Genomic DNA, 22,231 nt, shown 5'->3' on the forward strand with positions numbered 1-22,231 from the left:
TCTCAGCTCATGTATTTTGTCTTTCTACTATCATTCCTTTCATCACTTATGAAATGTAAATTTCTCCACTGCGAGACTAATAAAGGCAAATCCATACATGCATCCAATAATAATAATAATAATAATAATAATAATAATAATAATAATAATAATAATAATAATAATTTCATGAAAAGCGCCTTTCAAAACTCTCAAGGACACTTTACAGTCACAGGATATTTTTTTCTGCGGGTGAGCAGCGGCAGCCACACACGCCAGCGTCCACTCAAGCCAGAAGTAACATAAAGTAAAAAATAATTAAATAAATAACAAATAATATGACACAGGAAAGAAAGAGAAAAATATTCCTAAGACACCTTTTTGTTTTCTTTCTAGCAATCCCAGCATTTTTCAATGCAACATTCCAAAGGCTTTGCGTGTCTGCAGTAGATCGACGGTCATGTCAAAACCCTCACAAGTCAAACATTTTCCTCGACATGACACTTTACAGTTGAGTTGAGTAAAGTCAAGGCCCTTTTTTATATTTTCAAAGAATGAGTCCTTCGAACAGTCATGTTGGAACAGGTGATTTATTCATCCGTGCGCTCCTCCTTTTAACACACATGGAACCAATAACTCAAGGTCATGATTCCATTTGCATTCAGCGCAGACACTGGAACATTAGCATGTACGCCGTCGTTATCATGAGGAATATTTTTGCGTCACATTGCACCAAACTGACAGTATTTCGATCTCTGTGATTCTTTTATTCAAGCCACGCAAAGCTGCTATTTTATTTTTACTCCATGTTTTTTTTTATTACACTGGGTGGGGAAAAAAAATCAACAGTGTCCAATAAGTCAACCACAAAAACACACAACATTTTTGCCGCGGGGATTTTCCGACACTACGTGCCCCATGCAGCACAGGCATTTCCAACTTGCATTAATGTCTGTTTTACTGTATCGAAACTTCAGCGCCAACATTGGTGGAAAGTTGACATTGCAGTCAATAATGTCTTGGCAGGCGTCACCACAACGATGACATCATTGGCACAGTTTGAACACCAGTTGTCACAATAGAGTGGAACAAAATCATTTTGAGTTGTTACGTACACACGTCTACAAGAAATTTGACTTTAGCATTTGGCTCACCAGGGTAATGGACAGAACAAAGACACACGGCTACTTAAAGCATCCCTGGAGCAGTTGTAAGCTTATCTACAGTGTTGGTCTTAAACCCAGATCCCCTAAGTGGGAAGCGACAATCTAAACCATTTTCACACCAATTATTTTCGTCTGTGTCTGGGCCCAGACGTGACTGGGAATTGGGGTCTTGCAAACCCACAAGCATATTGCTGTTTATAAATCAAAATACAGGTGGAGTTTAACACATAGTATATATAAAACCACTTATATTGCGATATAACTCCTCTGGATTCATAATTTATGCAAATGCACGCCTTGAAATCCTGATAAGTCATGCTTGTTTTACATTTCTTTGTATATGATTGATTGATGATCAGGAATACCACAATTAAATTCCTGCTATAGCTTCAGCAATTGTCTTTTATCTTCTATTATTATGTCTTTGCTAGGTGCTTATGAATAAAATGTATGATTATGATTATTATTATTAAAATAAAATACCGCCCTGCAAGGAAACGCAACAACTGGCATCCCCCAAGTGACTTAGCATTGCCATACAAAAGCATACACATCAAGAAAATATATGATGTATTTCATCTTTAAAAATGGCTTTCCTTTTGGATTTTTTTCTGTCTAAAATGGCAATAGACAAATCTGACATGCCAGTTATGGAATTCAAAATATTCCACCGGTTTAAATTGATGCCATTATCAAGTTTAACTCGAAAATAACAATAGCATGCAAAACATGTTTACTTTGCTTTTTTCCTTGTGGTCAACTTTGTGCATTTTTCTTCATTGTGTGTGTGTTTTTTTTTTTTTTGTTTTTTTTACTAGGATGAAGATCCTGCAGGCTGAATAGCAGCGGAGAAAAAACATTTACATGCAAATCACCTCAATTACATTTCAGACGCTATTAAAACGAATCTACTCGCTAATAGGATATGAAAGAAGAGCTATAAACTCCGCTAAAGACCATCATCACAGTAAAATGTTCTTTCACATCAGGTAATGTTGCCTCAGCCACAGCGACAGTTAATCATGCAGACTATATTGAACTTTGCCACTTTGTACTTTTATTGACGCAGTAGTACCTCTACTTACGAAATTTTATTAATTACAACATTTTTTAAGTAGGGACGCATTTTCCATTTAAATGTCCTTATCCAAATTTAGATATAAAAATACAGCACAATATGTAACAAACACATTAAAATTAAATTCTTGCAAAATAAATGACAGTGGCGCATGAAGTAAAAAAATGATGGATGTTGTTTTTTGACCTCTTTCATTCATGTTCTCTCGCAGGAGTGGTTTTGTCTGCTGTTTTGTCAAGAATTGATTTGAGGGTGTTTGTTTTTGTTTTTGTGGGCTTTTAACGCTCCTTTAAAAATTTCCAAGGCAAACATCAGCATAAAAAGTGATCACCCACTGGTGAACACTTTTTCTGGGCGATTCACATTTACCTAAAACTATCGGAGCGTCATGGCCCGAATTGCTTTAATAATTATCTATCGATTTATCTATCGACTAAAATAGACGAGTCCAGTAGAGGCCCCTCTTAGCCAATGGGATGTCAGGATAATGCTTGGTCTTAGCCAATGGGTGGACCAGCTACAAATTGCATTCAGGAAAATGTATTCGTACCTTTCCTATCTTGAAATTTCATTTGTAACAAGAGGCAATGTTTTCCCATTGAGTCATTTTGTAACTTGAAAATTTTGTATCAAGGGACGTTTGTAAGTAAAAGTACCACTGTACTATGCTCGGTACTATTTGAGATCTACGCTTGTAATACTACAGCTGAAAGCAAATTAAAAGGCATGCACCTGATTTTTGCTTCCCATTTACTGCAGGGTCCATTTAATTGTGATTGCTGGCTCACATCCACCTTCTGCACATTCCCTTCTTAATCTGACGCATCAAAGTGGTGACCTTTTTACTACCGAGCCACCTTCTTTGACTTTTTCACTGCCTTTGAACTACTGCTGCTCCTCTCCTTAAACAGCTCATTGCCGTGCCGACTTATGAAAGCAATGTCCCGGCGGGAAGTGACGTCTTTCCTCATCATAAATTCAGAAATTCAACTAACATCAATGTCATCATTCAAATTCTCCCCTCTAGTGTATTTTTACAGCTCTGCCAATCCAAGATGTGCAAATGGGCAAGGCTGTACATATTGTGACAGCTTTGAGGCACCTGTATGTGCTTCCTGTCATAGATATGGAGAGAAAGGGCTCTTCAGTCAGTGCTAGGCTATTATCCTTTAAAGCTGTGCGCATTGAACCTGACAGAGGATTAACCAGCAAAAAGATAAATCCAACGAGATCAACTGCCATCGGGCAGAGGGAGGTGCGAAAGAATGTGCCGTAGCTAAGAAAACGGCTTTATTTCTCCTCATTTCATGCATAGGGATTTTTTTTTTCGCACTGGAGCGAGGACATCTTTTATAGTAACTCGTCGACGCACGGTGCTCTTCATCGGCAACAATGAAGGTCACTTCCCATGTGTCGGGAAAATCCCCCAAACACCAAGTCAGAAGCCAACAGCGCAGTTAGTTGGAAAATACAGTGGTACAAATACGTCTTGACGTGGTTAAAGGCAGTAAGCTGAAAAAGAGAGCGATCACGCAATGTTCCCATTTCGAACCCTCCAACTTCAGCAGAGGCGCATGCATTACATTTTTTTCCGAATGAGTTTTTTTATTTGTTTATTTATTTTTATCTTTTCCTTGCCCTCTCAGAGGTTTAAGCTCTGGGGATGTCATTAATATTTGTCAACTGTGAGCTTGTGAAGCCCTTTGAGATGCCTCTGTGAAAAAGGCCTCTGTGAATAAATTGGACATGACAACGAAGAGGAAACCAGACTTCATACATTATTCTTCTCATTTACAACATGACATCATTCATATTACGTCAATATTGAGCCATCTCTCCTTCGATTGTTCGAAATCCACAAAAAACAAATGCTAAATGTTTTTTTTTTGTCATCTTGGCGCCTTGAAAAGTACTTTCGTTTTGGATAAAGTCACAAAAAAAAATGATTATGATATGAAAATGATATGATTTGTTTTTAATCATAATTGATTTTGGGATAAAACCTGGGATAAAAAAAATACACTAATAAATAAATACATTGATAGATAAATACATAAATAAATATAAACAAACACAGAAATAGATAAATAGGTGAATGAATAGGTAGATAAATACATATTCAAATAGATAAATAGACGGATGGATAGATAGACAAGTATGCAGACAGATAGATAGAGAGATGGAGAGATCGATAAATGTGTGTATGTGGTTATTGTGATTGCATTTCAGCTTGTCCAATCAATCATAAAGGTGACGCTACCGAGCTTGCATCCATAATCAGAACGCAGATGGCCATATATTTTGGGTGTCCCTAGTTTTGATTGCAATGATGTCAGACGACACAGCCAGTCGCTTGAGAGTGATTGTCCCCGGCGGTAACAATACTGCTGATAAAACCTTGCCACAAGCTACCCCAATTTGTCAGAAGCTTTGAAGATAAAGTCCGTGATTCACAATGCCATGAAACACACCTAGCCTTTTATATATTTTAAAACTGCCTTTAAGTCAATATTTACTTGCAACGCTACTGCATTTGCAATCATCATGCTCTTCATGTGTGGATACATATTTTATGCCGCTACACAGATATGCATATTGATGTTTGGTTGATCTATGCAGAGAACAGTTGATCATAAGCATGAGCTCACACATATTCCGACATGCCTGCATGTCGGAAAAGTGTAGGCTGGTCCTAAATGTGTACCTCCATTTGTGATTTGTGCATGCAATCACTCAAAGTATCCTTGGCTGCATTTTTTACATCAAAGGTGGCGTTTCCACAAACGCTATAAGGAATCCGTTTTAATCTGCTGCCACTGTTAGCAAATGTCTGAAACTTTCTGGTTTGGTTTATGTGTTGAATTGACAGTCAAGCGGCAGGGAGGTTTTGTCATTGCCATTTAACATTAACATTCAAAGCCTGGATTTCTACAATCATTGTACCTTTTATGTTCCACTTGAATTATACACAAGGAAGAATAAACTTGTTGGCAGCTTTGGTCCAGTTATGAGATGTAATGGAGCAAACCATTTTGTTATTTATTATGGATGCATTTATTATGGATGCACATAGTGCCCTCAATATGGCACCAAAGCACTTCTTATCCGCTTTGGCATCCGTTTTGATGCTCTCTAACTCACCCGTGCATAATCCGCTTTCATTTGGATCCGATTATGGGCAGATCATGCTCTTACTTATGTTAATATGCTCCAGGCTGGTTATATTTCTTTTCTGTCATGTCAGGAAAAACTCGAATACCTCCAATGATCAAACATCTCATTACAAATTGTGATGCATACTGTGTATCAAGCAATTTGTTTTTTAGTTTGTGATCGGATGACAAAGGCTGACCAATTCAAATACCACCGCTGGCATCATTGCTCACCTTCTAATTCAATAATGTAGTTAAAAAGAAACGACTCACTGTTAAAACACATCAAACGTATAAACTATTGGATGAAATCATTTTTACATAACAACCTCTGCTCTGAACAGAAATCGATGGTCAAAAAGAACCACAAAAAGCGACACATGAACAAAAGAATCGCTTGCAAAGGCAAGGAAATAGTAAATCCAAGAATATACTGTAAGATTCCCAATTTCACAAAACAAAAAAACGAAACAACAAATACAAGACAAGTGACTACAAAGCAAAAACCACAATGACAAGACTGAAAGGTCAAGAAAACTGTTAGGGTAATTCGCCATACAAACATCTCTAAACATCGCTCTGTCGTCTTTGTTTACATTTTGAACTTCCTCATACGTCATATCCTGTCTTCCTTTACACGAGGTCGCGTTTTCATTACGTCACATCCTGTCGCGTCATTACTATGCGCCGCATAAATACTCCTGCAGCCCGTTCGTCTGTCTCTCTCTCCTGCTCCCTCCGCGGCCGATACCACGATGTCCCGTGCTCTCCCAATTAAATCAACTTTCTGTTCAAGACCTGGCTCCCTGATGATTTAACCATCGATCTCCATCTACACCCGTCGAAGCAATGAACCAAGGGCGAACGATAAAAAATAACCCAACAAAAACAACACTTGAGCAAAAGCAGCAACTAGGTCAATTATCAGATAGAACCTTGCCGCTTAGAGAGCTGTTAAAATACATGACTTAACGTGATGATCTAATTTGCAGCGTGTGTGCACATGTGGGGGGAAAGCCATCCGCTGCCACCTGCTTGACACACACGCTGCATTACAGCGCACCGTTTTAAAGAATGAAGTAACAAGTCCTCCTGATATTTTCTAACTCTTACCCAGAGTAGATTTGGTGCTATCATGACTCAACAAGAATTTTTTTAGCCAACCGTATTCGCAGTTTTGACCCAAATGGTAAAATAGAATATAGTGTTGGTGCGACAAGGACGCGGAGATCTAAAAGAAGCCTTTTAAAAGCCAAATCGTGGCACCCCCTTCTTCATGTGGTGCCCCATTTACCTTGATCCAGATCATATTCCTCCATGGTGCTGACAAAGTGAGGTCTGGAGTAGAAGTTGTGCGGTCCCGGCTGCTGCAGCCCCCCCAGGCTAAATAGGCTTCGCTCATTTGTTGCGCAGCAAGAAAAAGCCCTGCGGCTCGGAATGCAGGGGTAGCGTGTCCAGCTCTTCATCTCCAGATCGAATGCCTCCAACGCAGTCACCGGCATCTTTCCTTGACGACCACCTGGGAATATTTTTTTTTTCAGTATTCAGCTTGCTTCTAGGCGATCATGCATATGGTTCAAAATACTTGTAAGCAATCACACGGTGGATGAGTACACCAAATACAATAGTTCGCTAACCATTTGGGAATCATTTTATATGCGATCAATTAGTTTACTGCTTTGGTGAGCTGACATGCAAAGAGTTGTGGGCCATTTTCAGTGAAAAACTAACAATCAATCAATTTTCTAAAGCGCCTGTTCTCATTAAGGTCGCAGGTGCACTGAAGCCAATCACTGCTAATTCCAAGAAAGATGTCCATGTCCATCTGAGGAAACAGCAATAAAATTGAAAGAAAAAGCAAGTGACCACACCCACTACGGCTGTGATTTCTTCATTGCTTTAAAAAAAAAGAAACGTGAAAACGGGAGTCTTAGCTGAAGAATTTGAGAAATAAATTTGAAAAGAGATTTGACGAGGAATCTGCCTTTTTCTGGAAATTTAAAGGACAACCGACGTCTCCGGACAAGTTGTGTCCATAATTTGTAAAATGGCTTCAAATGACTTTTACTTAGCGTATTTTACAAAGATTCCACCGCATATAGCTATATTTTACGTTTTAAGACTCGCGCTGAATATTCCGGAAGTCCGGAGTTGGTGACGAGTCCGTACGTGACGTCACTGAAGGAACGCCCCTGACCGAAAAAAGGACACATTGTAGCAGTCCTTCCATCACGTCAATGTATTTTGCTGTACTTGTTTGGTCTGAAAACCTCATGTTGCACCAAAAAGCCGCCAGAAGAGGGCGACCAAGCTCCATGGAAGGAATTTATCAGGGCTGATTAACTTACACGGACCTCTGCCGCCATCTTCTGCATTTTCTGTGACACCACACGTCAGTCTTGAGCCATCAAAACGACCCAGAAAACCTTCTTTAATCGATTGCAAACATGTATGCTTTCCTCTTCAGAACTATTTGAATCATATTCATAACTGGATGTGTAACAAGAAAGCATATTCTCCAAATCTGAAGCCATTGTTTTGATTCTCCAGCAATGCAAGACATCTTGGCGTGACGTCACGAACTGGGGGCGGGACTTTCTGAAAATGCCCAATTCACACTCTTTTTTTTGTTGCAGATTTTGGACACTTTAAGTCATTTTTATTGGTGTTTTGCGTTTGAATAAAAATATCATACTGCGTGTTTTGGGTATTTTAGATGCTATAAAATGTTTTTCTGATGTCAGTTAGGAAACAAAAAAGTGATGTCGATTGTCCTTTAAATTCATCACCATAATCCACACTGACAAACACAAAATAGATGACAGCCAACGTCTTGTGTTCCATACACACATCCATCTTCCCTTTCTTTTTTTTTTTAATTTAATGTCATGCTTGCATTAATCCCCTTGAAGTCCCTGAAGTCGATTTGCCACTTTGAGTCGAGTGAAGGGACATTCATTTGGACCGAAGAACGGAGAGTTTGATCCTCTCAGGTTGTCTTGTATGAATCATTTGAGTCATGACAGACAACTAATGAAGGCTGCGAAATAAAAGCGTGGGGAGCTTCAAGGAGTGCAAGAGCATCGGAACATGCAAAGTGATAAGAACGGAGAAGGGCCAGACTGCAAATTGAAGAGACTGAAGGGGGAGGAGATTGACTGTCAAAAAAAGAAAAAAAAGTGAGACAAGTTTGAAATGCGTGGGACGGATAACAGCCAGCGATGTGAGAGAATAAAATGGCTAGATTACAGTGCAAAAAGCTCCTTATACAGAAGAGTCGGAAATAGAACGGGCTTGATACTGTGTAATTACAACGTTTCTTATATGTTGCACATTAAAAAGACGAACCTCGTGTCATCTGTCTCGCACGCTATCCTGACAAAGATGTTCAACTGGGCGTGGTGCCGCTCATCTCTTCAGAGAGCCTGTCGAGGCAACAGCAGACAATTTGTGCTGACATAAGCACAGCTCCATCACTCCGCTGCACTTACCTACGCCGCAGCGTGACGCTCAATTGTGCCATGTGTTCTGTGATTTAAAACTAAGGGTGGATTCGTTGCAGGAACCTGCTCATACATCTCTTCTTGGCGGCTGAACTCATGATTCAAAACCAGGAAGAATGTAGAGGGAAAAGAAGAAGCTCTCGATTTAACCGTCCATCTACTTTCCTACCCTTCATCTACGCTCACACAATTTACAATCTCACTCTAACATAAATAACCACGACTGAAATGAGTGTCTTCTCCCTTGAGCGGAGGTGGATGAATTGATAAGATCCAGATAAGATCACCCCATTGGTGAAGTGTTCCGGGTGCACACTGCCTGGACACGGTGGTGTTTCCCAGCTGACCTTGGAAGACCTTGGCGTTCCAACAGAAAACCGAGAAAAGAGTGCTGGGGAGAGGGAAGTCTGACCTTGGGTGCTAAAGCTGGTGCCTCGACGACCTCACACCGCAAATGCGGAAGAAAATAATGATGCAGATGATAATAACAAAAGCATTTTGTGGTGTAATGAACTCATTCACTGACATTCCCAAATGTATTCGGTAATTGAAAAGCATGATGTGGAGCGTCATTTCCGAATTAGTTTGGGTTTTAGTTTTTCTTACACGGGATGCTGTTAAAGCGCTGGTCAACATGGCCTTTTGTCCACGTTGGCGATTTATAACAGATTCAGCTGTTGTTGAAACGCTATATAAATCAATTTGTATGTATTGTATTTTGTACAGCCGCCCCCATTTCAAGCTCAGATAACTCCAGACCCATATAACTTAAGAGTTAACTCATTTTTTTCTAATGAAAGAAGAGAGTCTGAGATTTCTTACACTGCATTGAAAGCTTGTGTAGTCCTAAAACTCAATATTCTGTGGGTCCTGCAATTCGAGTGAAAATAAAAACCCTGGCACTGGAGTGGAAATATTTTTGCACATCGTATGGCAGAGAATGGGTTAAATATTGAGTTGAAAATGAAAGTTTCATGAACACCACTAGCCCCCACCCCCCCCCCCCCCCCCCCACCACCACCACCACCCCAAAACCACCTACCCATGATGTAGATTTTGTTTCCTTTTACAAAGGGCGTGGCTCCATATCGTGGTGTCGGCATTGAGGTCAGCGGCTGCCATTGGTCCTTTTCTGCCTCATAAACTCTCACCAGGGCCTGGGGTGTGATGTCTGGCCCCATGCCCCCCAATGCGTACACCTTGCCATCTGCAGAAAGAAAACAAAAAAAACAAACAAAAAAAAGATTGCACCGATTTCCTCATCAATAAAAATGAATGTACACTTACGGTATAAAACAAGGTGCCGTCACTCATATTGTGAAAAGTGGTCACAACTTCCCTCATATGATCACGTTTCAGTGTTTCTGTCGAATATCATTTGACAATTTATTGTCCGTGTATGTAAACAATGTGGAGATTTATTAAGACAATGAAATCAAGCCCCAAATTATTGAACTGAAACATTGTATGAATATTTCTGTGTCGGGCGACCCCTCCTCTATCATATATGACATGCCTCTTGCCCCATTAAATAAAATAATCATTGTCTAAAGTGGTGTAAATATGAGGAAACTGTAAAGACATCAGAATCAGAATCATCTTTATTGCCACGTATGTAGAACACACAAGGAATTTGTTTCCGGTAGAACACGCTGCACTAGTATCGTTGTCAAAAAAAAAAAACTGCACAGTGGCACTATACAGTTCCATTTTGGCTACTGTTGAAAATCCCTATCCTGCAGGGTCAGTTATTAATACGACTTAAAAAAAATGCGAGCCAAATGCTGCGCAAGTATATCTGGTAAGCCTGTTGAGAAAATGCAAGGCCAGAAAATCGAATAAGTTCACAGGACAGAGAGAAAGTTGGAAGGGAAGATGGAGAGTGGGGTTAAAAAAATAATCCACATTTTAGATTAGCGTTCTGTTCGTGTTTGGTGACTTTCCTAATGCGAGAAAGTGAGTCACTGAGCGAGGAAGACTGCCCAGTCACGCAGGCGGACGACACAGCCACCAAGCTGTGGTTCAAACTGTGAAGAATTCAGCACAAATAAATCTGTCACTCACCATGACTGTGATTGCCGCCAACATTAGCATTTACTATGGGGAAGTAGTTCCTACCCTCACTGTTACACAATCTGTATGGGGAAGGTGCTTGCATGTGGTTCAAGATGGGCATTTAAAAAAAATGTCTTACTCAGTCCAGAAAAGCTTTTAGCGACTTTTAGTTGTTTCGCCCCCCCGCCCGCCCGCCCAAGGAGTTCAGCGATGAGCAGACCATCATTTCAAACGGATACACTTTAACCCTTTCGCGGACAGCAGTTACGACAGTGGACAATTAGGTTATTATCAGGTGACAGGGTGCATGAAAGGGTGTATGAAAGATTATAAACTCAAATGAGCATTTCATAAATTAAATAAACAAATAAACACAAACAAAACAAACAAGCATAAAACTAAATAAAGAAATACATAACTAAATAATTATTTAATAAAATAATGAAAAGAAAAAATGAATACATTTTAAAAAACAAATCATTAAATAAATGACCAAATAAATAAATAAATAAACATAATAAAAATAAATAAATAAATAATCGGATGCATTGTCCTGTATAGTTGTCATTATTTGCGAATGCGTCAATATACGATGACGCTTTTGTCTGTTCGGCGAATATGCTGCCATTCCCGAATTTATTCGGGAATTGAAAATATGGCATGGAGCACCATTCCCGAATTTATTCAGGTTTTGGTTTTCCTTGCTCTGGTGTCAATAAAGCACTGGTCAGACCTCTGGTAATGTTTTTACCTTCCACGAGGGGGCAGAATTTCCTTTTTTCTCATTTTGCTTTAACAGCTTCAGTTTCAGCTGTTGTTAAAGCGCTATATAAACCAATATGTATGTACAGTACTGTATTATATTTTGTATAGTCGCCCCCATTCCAAGCTCAGATAACTGTAGACCCATATAATTTAGGAATGAACTCTTTTCTGATGCAACAAGAGAGTCTAAGGTTTCTTATGCTGCATTGAATGTGTAGTTCAAAAACTCAATCGTCTGTGGGTCCTGCAATTTGATTGAAAATGACAAAAACCCTGCCACTGCAGGAGACACATTTTTGCACATCATCTAGCAGTGAATGAGTCAAAAGGTCAAAGTTCCCTCAGAGTCCCAGGGTGCACTTCAAAAGGAATTAGATGAACAGCTTTGAATGGTCATGATTTCAGGAATCGGTGACCAACCCCTCAAAGTGGCACACTTTATCCACTGGCCATTGCTCATTTCCAGGTCGAGCCCACCCCCAGGCAGTGTTACACCACGTAGGATTTAAGGCATTCAAGAAAATAGATTTGAAGTTTTTTTTTTCTCTGTTTTTTTGTTTAACCTTTCACAATTGTCAGAGATGGTAATCCAATCTGTGTGTGTGTGTGTGTGTGTGTGTGTGTGTGTGTGTGTGCGTAGGCATGTTCACCCGTGCTCTTGTTTAGACCCAGCCTTGGTTTACTCATGCAATTTACTCTAATTAAGGAAAGCAGGCTATGTCCTTTGCCTATCACCCAGGGAGTCACCATGGCAACCGCAGCATAACCGACAGACTTATGATGGTGTGGCGTTTTGACGGCGCAGTGCCTGTCGACCAAATCCGTTATCACCAAGAGGCAGACCAGTGAGTCACAGGAAAATGTAAATGTGCAGCTTTTTATTTTGTGATGTTGCTTCTCCTCCCAAGCTGCGGTCGAGGAGACTCGATCGAATCCTTTGATCCCTCCGCATCTTTCATCAGTGGCATTGCACGATTGTCTTGTCACTCCCTCCATCATCGCCTTTTAGCTATATGTAACTCCTCTTTGATGCCCGCTTTTCCCAGTATTTGCTTAATTGACTGCTCCGCTTGTCCTTTTCTCAACCTACTTTGTTGTTCCTTCTACTTTACTTTTTCATCTCTGATCGGAAGGCGGGGAGGAGAAAAACACACTTCTGTTATTTTTTGCCCTATTATTATCGCAGCTGTGACCGCAAAGAAAACAAAAAAGGACAGAAAATGACAAATTGCCAGAGTATAGTTGTGACATTTAATGCTTGCATTTGCACAAGTGGAAAATGAGGTTGTCATTCGTTTTGGTTTGCATCGAAACGCTAAATGTGACATGGGTAAGATAGGATATGTGAAGGATCAGGTGGGAATCGGGCATCACTAATTGCATTGTCAATCCAGACTTGACGCACTAGGCCTTTCTAATCTCCACGGTCACAAGAGTCATGGTCATCACGATGTTGCTTAAGCAAACTTGAGTGCCGGTTGTACACACTCCAAGTTTGAATTCACCAAACACTGATCATCTTGATATATTGAACCATTGCGAAAAGTCAACAGTGCTCAGTTTTTTGTGCAGCTGGCAGCAACTGCGCCGACCACGAACTGTCACCTTTAACAGGCTTAATCCTTGATGGTACTTGTGATAATGGAAGGCGGCGCTTGCAAAAATATCCACATCAGAGACATAAAATGAGTGAGGTGGTCATGTTATATGGCATATCACCATCATTTGTATTCTATTCATCTCTTTTTCCACTCACCATGCCCTCCATCGTGTTCACTTGCACAGTCTAATGTGACCAAAAAACAAACACCTATACTGAAAAACTAGTAAAAGATTTTCAATGATAATGTCAGCGTTGTATAGTGTCATCATTTAAGTGGGGAGAGTTTAAAAGTAGTCTACAACTGTTCTGCATGTAACTGAGAAATACAGTATAATATGCCATGATAATAGTAATAATAATCATCTTTATTATCATTGTTATTATGATTATTTGTATTATTATTAAACTTGGTATTTTTTTATTATTCTTAGTTTTCAGATACAAATGGATTGGTAATACAGTAAAGTCTCGTTATATCGATATTCAAGGGAGTCCGAAAAAATATCGATATAACCGGGACTATCAATATATCCGACCCTGTTTGCATGTAATTTTCTCTGTGCGCGCATAGAAATAGTATCGATATAACCGGGACTATCGATATATCCGATATCGATATAACGAGACTTTACTGTAATAACAATAATAATAATAATAATTACTTTTAGAAAAATTTATGAGTAATAATAATAATCATCATCATTATTATTATTGTTATTATTATTATTATTATTATTATTATTATATTAATAACAAAAACAATGACAACGATTATTATTATTATTATTATTACAGTAAAGTCTCATTATATAGATATCGGTTATATCGATAGTACTGCTTATTACGATACTATTTCTATGAACTCAAGGAGAAAATTACATGCCCGCAGGATCGGATATATCGATAGTCCGGTTATATCGATATTTTTTCCGACTCCCGAGAATATCGATATAACGAGACTTTACTGTATTATTATTATTATTATTATTATATCCAATACATTTGTGTGGATGGTTGTTTGCCTTTGTGTACCCTGCGATTGGTCGGTGACCAGTTCAGGATCCACCTGCACATTGTTAACCCTCGTGAGGATAAAGTAGTTCAGATAATGGATGTTTTTGTATAAAATGTGCTTTGAAGAAAATAATTGTTGTTGAAAACATGTGGCAGGACCAAAGTTATCGTTGCTGTTAATGATAAACTGCAGGTGAACTCCTAGTGTTGGATATAGTTGCACTTATACGGATGACAATTTATCAATGGATGATCAATATAGACCCCCTGTAGCGCCCTTTAAAACTAAGAAGACGTGGGAGGGAGCATAACAGCTTTCACCTTTTGGAAGATCAATTGTCATCTTTAGGACATGAAGACAAAGAAGTTCAAACATTTCCCCGTCATCATTTATCACTTCTTGGATCTTTCGTTTTTTTTGCCCTGTCGGCAAATGCATGGCGCCGCAGCCCCCAGCCCGGACCGCCAGATATGGATTAGTGTCAAGTAACGGAGTTAAAACATTACTGTATCGTGCGTCCTTTTTACAGACACTCGATAATAGTCTTGTCCAACCCGCTGCTGTGACAAGAAAAAGGCGCTAAGCGAATTTATTGACTGAGTCAAAAATGGCTGGATGTGGAGGAGCGAGAAGTGACGTAAGACTACTGTGAAAGAAATAAATCCATCAAACTGAAGGTCAAACAAAAGCCTCTTTACAGGATGCGTTTGCAAATTCTGCGACGACCATCGCGGTATGTATCGCTTGCGCAAACGTTATTGTTTCCTGACATGTTCAATTAATAATAACAGCATGTATACATTGAAGAAAACAGGCAATGTTTTTTTTTTTTTAAACATCAGTCACGTTCATTCATTCAGGGAAATTACACGAGGGAGCCAACTGTAATAAGGTTCTACATCATCATAGTAAAAAACAATCTAATCTAAAGATCTCTGACAGCTTCGTAAACTACCTAAAAATGTTCAATGGATTTTAAATTGGTTCCAATTTCAGCCGTTGACCCTGCCTGCAAACGCTTGGCTAATTTCCTCCGCTAAGGATTCAATTGATTTTGTTTGCCTCACCCATTGTGTAGTACATTAGAATTTATTAGTGTCATGGACAAACTATCTGAGGCTTAAAGGACAACCAACGTCTCCAGTTGTGTCCATAATTTGTAAAATGGCTTCAAATGACTTCTACTGAGCGTATTTTAGAAAGATTCCACCGCATATAGCTATATTTTACGTTTTAAGACTCGCGCTGAATATTCAGGACATAACTGTTCAACCAGTATTGGAGAAATTTGAATCATAAGTCCTTTTCGTGCCGCTAATTTGCTCGCGTTAGACTGCTCTTCTTTTTTTTTTTAATTGAAGAGCAATTATTCTGACATCCATTCTTCCAAACTCGCTGCACAATACAGCACTTCACCCATGCGTACTTTAAGGAAAAAAAGGGGAGGAGGTTAAAAATCAAGGAACCCGTGGCTAGCATGAGGCTTCAGAGATAAAAGCTGTTCTATTGAAGTATTTTACCTGTATTAACGAGCGATATTCAAGTGTTCTATAATTCATTTCTCTTGAAATGAATTATAGTCCGAAGAATAGGATGGCGATTGTTGTTGTTTTTATTACATTAGCATAATTGTGTGCATGAGCGATGCGGATATGACAGTCAGGCTTTACTTTCGAAAGACGTCAAATTATGCACTGCCAGACAAAAAAAAAATACATCTTACGCATTCAGCTTTGTTGGACATTAAATAGAGAAGTGATTGTCTGTAATGGCGGTCAGCTTTTCGACAAATGGCCATTAGCTTAAAACATCATGATGTTTAGAAGAATGTGCTTGTTCGCTTTATTTATTCCGGGAAAGTAGAAGTCAGTTAGCAGAAAGACAAGATGTTGGAAATCTAATGGGAGGCAACGAGCCTCCATATTCAAAACACAACTTTTAAAGTACCACACAATGACGCAATGCCATCTTGTCTTACTTAAGTGATAGGTAGCTACATGAGAGGTGTTTTATATCCTGGAATAAATAGGGATAGGGAAGTTAGCAACCAAATTGAATCATTTGAATAGGTCACAGCCAAGTAATGAGCCAATCATGGACCATGCAAACTCCACATAGGATGGCCGGAGCAGGGATCGAACCCACAGCCTCCGCACCGCGAGGTCAATGCACGAATTAGTCGAACCCCGGGCCGCGCGCTAGCCAACTACTTTTCAAAATCTTGTTTTTGCTTAATAGTGTCTTTATTATTCCTGTATGGCTCAATTTTTAGGAAGTAAATAAATAAATAAATAAATAAATAAATTCCAATACAATACATATTAATGACAACATTTCCATGTTAATGAAGATTCCGGGCATAGCCGTTACCAAAGTGGACAGGTTATTATGTTATCAAGTTACATGGTGCATGAAAGGGAAAATATACATTTCCCCTCCTGTTTTAAAAATGTACCTTGTACGTGGATACAATTTTGACGCATTCTTATCCTACTTTTCAAGACAGATGCCTTTCAAGTGGCGGTTAAAAAAGAATCTTCAGGTTGCTTATTCAGACACAAGCACACATGTAGCTCAGGCCTTACGTTGCAGCGCAAGTCTCAGAATAGGAAGCAATCAATAATGAATCAAGCTGTCGCAGAGATCAGCTGCCATCCACTTTTGCTCTCACTATCCGTGTAAATCCTGTAATAAGCGGTCGGGGCTGCAAAAAAATGCGGCTGTCAAGATGTTCCCATTTTTTTCCTCAGTGCACCTGATCCACATCACATGGTTTCTTTTTTTTATGCTGACAGCTTGTTGCAGCATGCACTGGTGCACCAGCCTATGAATAAACATTTTATTCTGGCAGCTAGATTTCCGTTTCTTTTGTGTCACATCTCATCTAAAAATGAACAGGATCGTTACGTACACATGCCCCTTTGCACATTCGCGCCATCCCACTTTTATCTGCAGCATGATATAGTGACTTCTAGCAAACGAAAAAAATGTAAAGATAGCGAGTAACAAATCCGGTACAGTGTGTGCTGCCCTTCATTCCTTGCTCGCATTTATATGAAATTCAAACGTGCAAAGTGACACGCGCAATGTCATACCGTGGTCTCTCGTCAACGATTCATGCCGTGTTGAACAGGTGATGGTGTCATTATTTAGCGGTTAGCAAAATGGTTGCCTAAGGGCCAAATTCAGACCTTTCGTGGGAGCTCCCTGTCCAATAAGTTGTTTTTTTCTATGATGACTTTCTCACTGAGGAGGTGATTACCATGTATAGGTGTATGAATAGCCGCGTCTTCAGGGACGACAGTTTGTGTTATTTTCATTATTTCTGTGTGTCACACGTGTCGGTATTCCTGCATAGAGGGTGTCTCATTAATGCACAAGAAAGAAGGGAATGGAACTTGGTTATAAAGCTCAAGTGTCTCTGGTGTGGGTGGATGGCAGGATGGTCGGAAGGAGAGGGAAAAAGAGTGGGTGTTCCAGTCATACATCCGCACTCATGCACAATCTGGTAATTACCAAACTTACTTCGAGTCCGCTTTGTCTTATCGTTTTTTTTTTTCTTCTTTGTGTCAATTAGAAATGCAGCAATGAATGGATATATACGCCTCCTAGGATTGAATCAAACAGGCAGACGTCCCCTTAGGTTGAGCAACCCTCTTAAATCATGGGGTCATAACTGTTTTGACATCATCTCCTTTTCAGCATCAGAAGGGGGGATGCAAGTATGCTTCCTGCCTGCAGCATTTTCATTTTGTTAAATGGACTTTTACATCATTCTGACTGATATTGTATAGTAAAATATCATGTCAAATCTTGCTCACTCTGCATCCTTTGCAGCTACATTTTACAAGGAGGATAAAACGTGATTGAGCTGTCAACATTTTTTTCCAAGTTCCAATTTTCCTGAAAAGGGTTACATCATGGGTGTCAAACTCATGTTACAATTTCCCCTCGAGGGCCAATATCAATTTGGAGAAGCCATTAGAATGTTTCATGTCTTCCATGTATTACATATACAGTGCACAAAAAAATAATGAATAACTAATTTTCAAATCAAAAGTCAAGAATAATGATTGGTATTGTGGTTTACATGGAACAATTTGAAATTTTGGTTCGGACTTTAGCAAGCATCATGTAATTTGACATGCTTAATTTGCTTTTGCGGGGCAAATAATATGATATAGCGGGCTAGATTTGGCCCCTGGTCCTTGACTTTGACACGGGTGGGTTAGATCATTGCACCAAATGTGAAATTTGATCCATCATTTCATCAAACTTTTTGTGAATCAATGGAATGAAGAAGTCATCGGGGAAAGTGCCTCTGGATGGCAGAACGGGGTAGTGTTCCAGAGGGTGTGTTTCAACTACAGAGGGATCACACTCCTCAGCCTCCCTGATAAGGTGCATTCGGGGGTTCGAGAGGGGCGGGTCCGTCGGGAAGTTGAGCCTCAGATTGAGTAGGAGCCGGCTAAGCGGCAGAAGATGGATGGATGGATGGATGGATGGACGGATGGATGGATGGAATGAAGAAACGGTAAAATACAGCGACCCAATTACTGTACTTTTGTAATTTTAGTTTAAAAGGTGTTCAAAAAGACCAGTAAATCTCTTTTGTAATCTAAACCATCCTCAGTTATTTCACAGACTGCACATCAATGCCAAACAATGAAGTACTGTACATTTCATTTGCAAGACTGCATGGGTTTTCTCCGGGTATTCCGATTTCCTCCCACTTTCCCAAAAAACATGCATGGCAGGTTGACTGAACAATCAAAACTGGATAGATCTGACACCCCCAGCGCCCTGGGAAAAATCCCATTGCCTAATATGCCCTTTCTATGAGGGCTCGGGAATTGGGCGGTCTGTCGTAATGTATCTCTGTATCTTTAATGTGCTTTACTGTGCATTTTATTTCGCTCTGCCAATATTGAACGTGTGTGTGTGTGTGTGTGTGTGTGTGTGTGTGTGTGTGTGTGTGTGTGTGTGTGTGTGTGTGTGTGTGTGTGTGTGTGTGTGTGTGTGTGTGTGTGTGTACGTGCGTGCATGTGAGAGAAATTATCCATGTATCCTAAAGTCAGGCAGCTAGAACGTCGCAGCCGCTTATCTTTATACGCTAAGCTCGGGCGGGCCTAGACAAACACTGTAATGAACTGGAGCGCTCAAAGGAAGTGAGCTTGTGTTTAACAGAATTACAATACAAAGCCCTCATGCAGAATCCGTAACGCCGCACGGTGATAATAGAAAGAGGGATACAAGTATTCGGGGCGTAGGACTGTGGACAAGCTTGGTCAAACAAGTGGAGGGGAAAGAGGCGGGGATAATGGGAAGGGGCAACGGGCATACCGTCGCTTTTGGTTTTTTTTTTGGGGGGGGGGGGGGGCGTTTTGAGGATTTTTTTACGGGTTGATTGGTGGTACACTGAGTGCTCAGTGACTGCATGAAATGTTGAGCAGCCAAAAGGTGAAGCGGTGGTCTGTGTGATCAAATATGACATGTGAAGAGGAGGTAAAAGGAGACTCAAAAGCCAATGGCAGACATTTCGGATTCATTTTCGTCTGGGTGGAATTGACAACTTGTTGGGCACAACCTATCGAACTTAGAGCTATAACCTGATCCCAAGAGCTTTGAGGGAGACCTGTCCATACTTTTGCACTATGGACAGTTCTTTTTTTTCTGAAAATGTAGTGTCCAGGTGTACAGTTGAGTCTTCTGACACATTTTCTTTTTGACACAACAGTACTGTATGTATTTTTTCCCTGTAAATTTTTGTGCAGTTGTGCATTTCACTCTTCTGAATCATTTTTGTGATAATTTGTTTTTTCCTATTGACCCCCCCCCCACCATCACCCCTTTCAACTTTGTTGTTGTGGTTTGCAAATTTCCCCAATGAGGCTTTCTTAATTTATTGTATCATATCTTTTCTGATCTGTAGCCTAGTTTAGCTTTGTTAGCTTATCGTATATTAGCTTATCTTAGTTTATCTTATCTTATTTTAGCTTTTTGCAGTTATCTTTTCTTATCTTAATTTATTTTAGCTGATCTTATTTTAGTTTATCTTATCTTAGCCTATCTTAGTTTATCTTATCTTATTTTAGCTCATCTTATTTGAGCTTGTCTTACTTTATATGATCTTAGCTTATTTTATCATATCTTATCGTGATGTGAGATGGCATCTCTTTTTTTGCATACAATTCACAGGCAACAACTACCGCAGCCCTGATGGATTAAAAAAAAGGTTCAGGGGCATTCGAGAGGTCGAATTGGTTAGAAAGAGCAAATCTATGACTCACTCAGGGGTGCTGGCAACCCACACTGAGTGAGGGATGTGATTCATTTTTTGAGATCTTAAAAGTGAGGGGCTTTTAATTAGATTTGTCTGAATTCGTGTGTCCATTAGTTATACATAGTGTTTTTCTTTAGTCGCTGATTCTTCTGTTACTGCTAAGCATCAAGGCTGCACAGAAATGTAAAATGTATTCACTTTCAGTAAATAAATAGTGATTAATATTCAACTGTCGTTGTGTTAAACACAATTGCAAAGTGGCCATTAAATGGGAAGTTGTGGGAAGAAAAGCCACGAGGCAATGCAGCAAAAAATTACAGAATGCGACGAAATGTCCACTTCAACCCCTCCCCTCCATCCCTCCCCCGGCATACTCCTTTTGCCGCACACGTAGCGCACTAACGCACGCGCTCTGCTTTTTGTTACCTCGCTAGTCTCTTTTCACAAGTCATCAACCTTAAGTTGCTCTGATTCTCACTTCCTCTGCTGTGTCAGAGAAAAGAGGAACACCTCAACTTTACTCCCGCAGGAAGCGAGCAGGGCTGTCATGTCTCTCACGCATACACACACACACACACACATTCACAGAGACACACACACACACACAGGAGCCCTGCAGGGGGGTGTCAAGTAACTTTCTGGATGAAAACTCCATAGGACATTTGAATTGAGGAGTTGCTACAGCGGCGTATGCAACATTGTGTCCTGCGAGTAGTCGGTAAAACGTTCTCCTGGATGGACTTGTCAGAAGTAAATGAATGCACCACGGGGCATTTTGCTCATGCATGCTATACGTTGATGACAAAGAGTAACGAGAGTTGCCAATCACAGACATCAGTGGTTGGAGCATCACTAATACGCGACGAGAGAATAGTTATTCCCAGCAATTTTGAAATGCTGGCTTTACCAGCTAGAATTGCCTTAGGTGAGCTGATAAAATGTTTTTTGTTTTTGTGTTTTTTGGCATGCAGTCAGAGCGCCAATGGAATGTGGTAACGTTTTCTTTCCCATTGCAATTTTAACGCATAAAACAGCTTTTTTATTGGTAGCCTTCTCACTTTTAGAGAGGTGGGTGTCCGCAACCTTCAAAATGGTCTGCAGTGCAATTATTTCAAAGTGCTTCAAGGCGTTGTGTAGCAAAAGTGCAGATGTCAATTGTCAAAAGTCTCAAACGCCTCAACAAAATCCCTAATTTAAACTTGGACCTTGAATATTTTGTCAGCCACTTTATGACTTTGTACGCATCAGTTACCAAAAATGGTCACCCTATTTTTTTCAGTGTGGCTGTTGATAATACACCCTTGAAATCAACAAAGACAATCGATGTGGCCGAAGACATGGAAGTGTTTCCTTCTGATGGCCTTACTCGCAGATCAACATCTAGAAAAAGTGAAGCTATTTTTGGGCTCGCCTGACATTTCCCACTGGCCTCTCATTGCCCGCCTGTGGAACACGTGCAGGTCAGCAATAAGGACTGTTAGTGCAATCAAAGCTAAAGGTGGCGTATCGATGTTTTTACTCAATATGCCATTGATATTTTAGTCTTAGACAAGGGTAGCACTGCATATTAAATGGCTTTGGAACCTACCCAGGGTTTAATAAAACACAGGAGGCATATAATTGCTCAATGAG

General features: G+C 39.9%; 1 protein-coding gene across 2 annotated transcripts in view; it reads right to left on the reverse strand.

Moving 5' to 3' along the window:
* klhdc8b (kelch domain containing 8B) overlaps positions 1-22,231 on the reverse strand; it is a 51,455-nt gene that overhangs the window by 7,314 nt on the left and 21,910 nt on the right. For both annotated transcript variants that reach the window (XM_089003893.1, XM_089003811.1), the window contains exons 5-6: positions 9,921-10,085; positions 6,670-6,894 (exon numbers count right to left, since the gene is read on the reverse strand). In XM_089003893.1, coding sequence (XP_088860019.1) covers positions 6,670-6,894; positions 9,921-10,085 — 390 coding nt within the window. The remainder of the gene's footprint in view (positions 1-6,669; positions 6,895-9,920; positions 10,086-22,231) is intronic.

This window comes from Hippocampus bargibanti, linkage group LG01 (assembly GCF_051943395.1).
Source record: "Hippocampus bargibanti isolate YZ-2025 linkage group LG01, ASM5194339v1, whole genome shotgun sequence".
Classification (NCBI taxonomy): Eukaryota; Metazoa; Chordata; class Actinopteri; order Syngnathiformes; family Syngnathidae; genus Hippocampus; species Hippocampus bargibanti.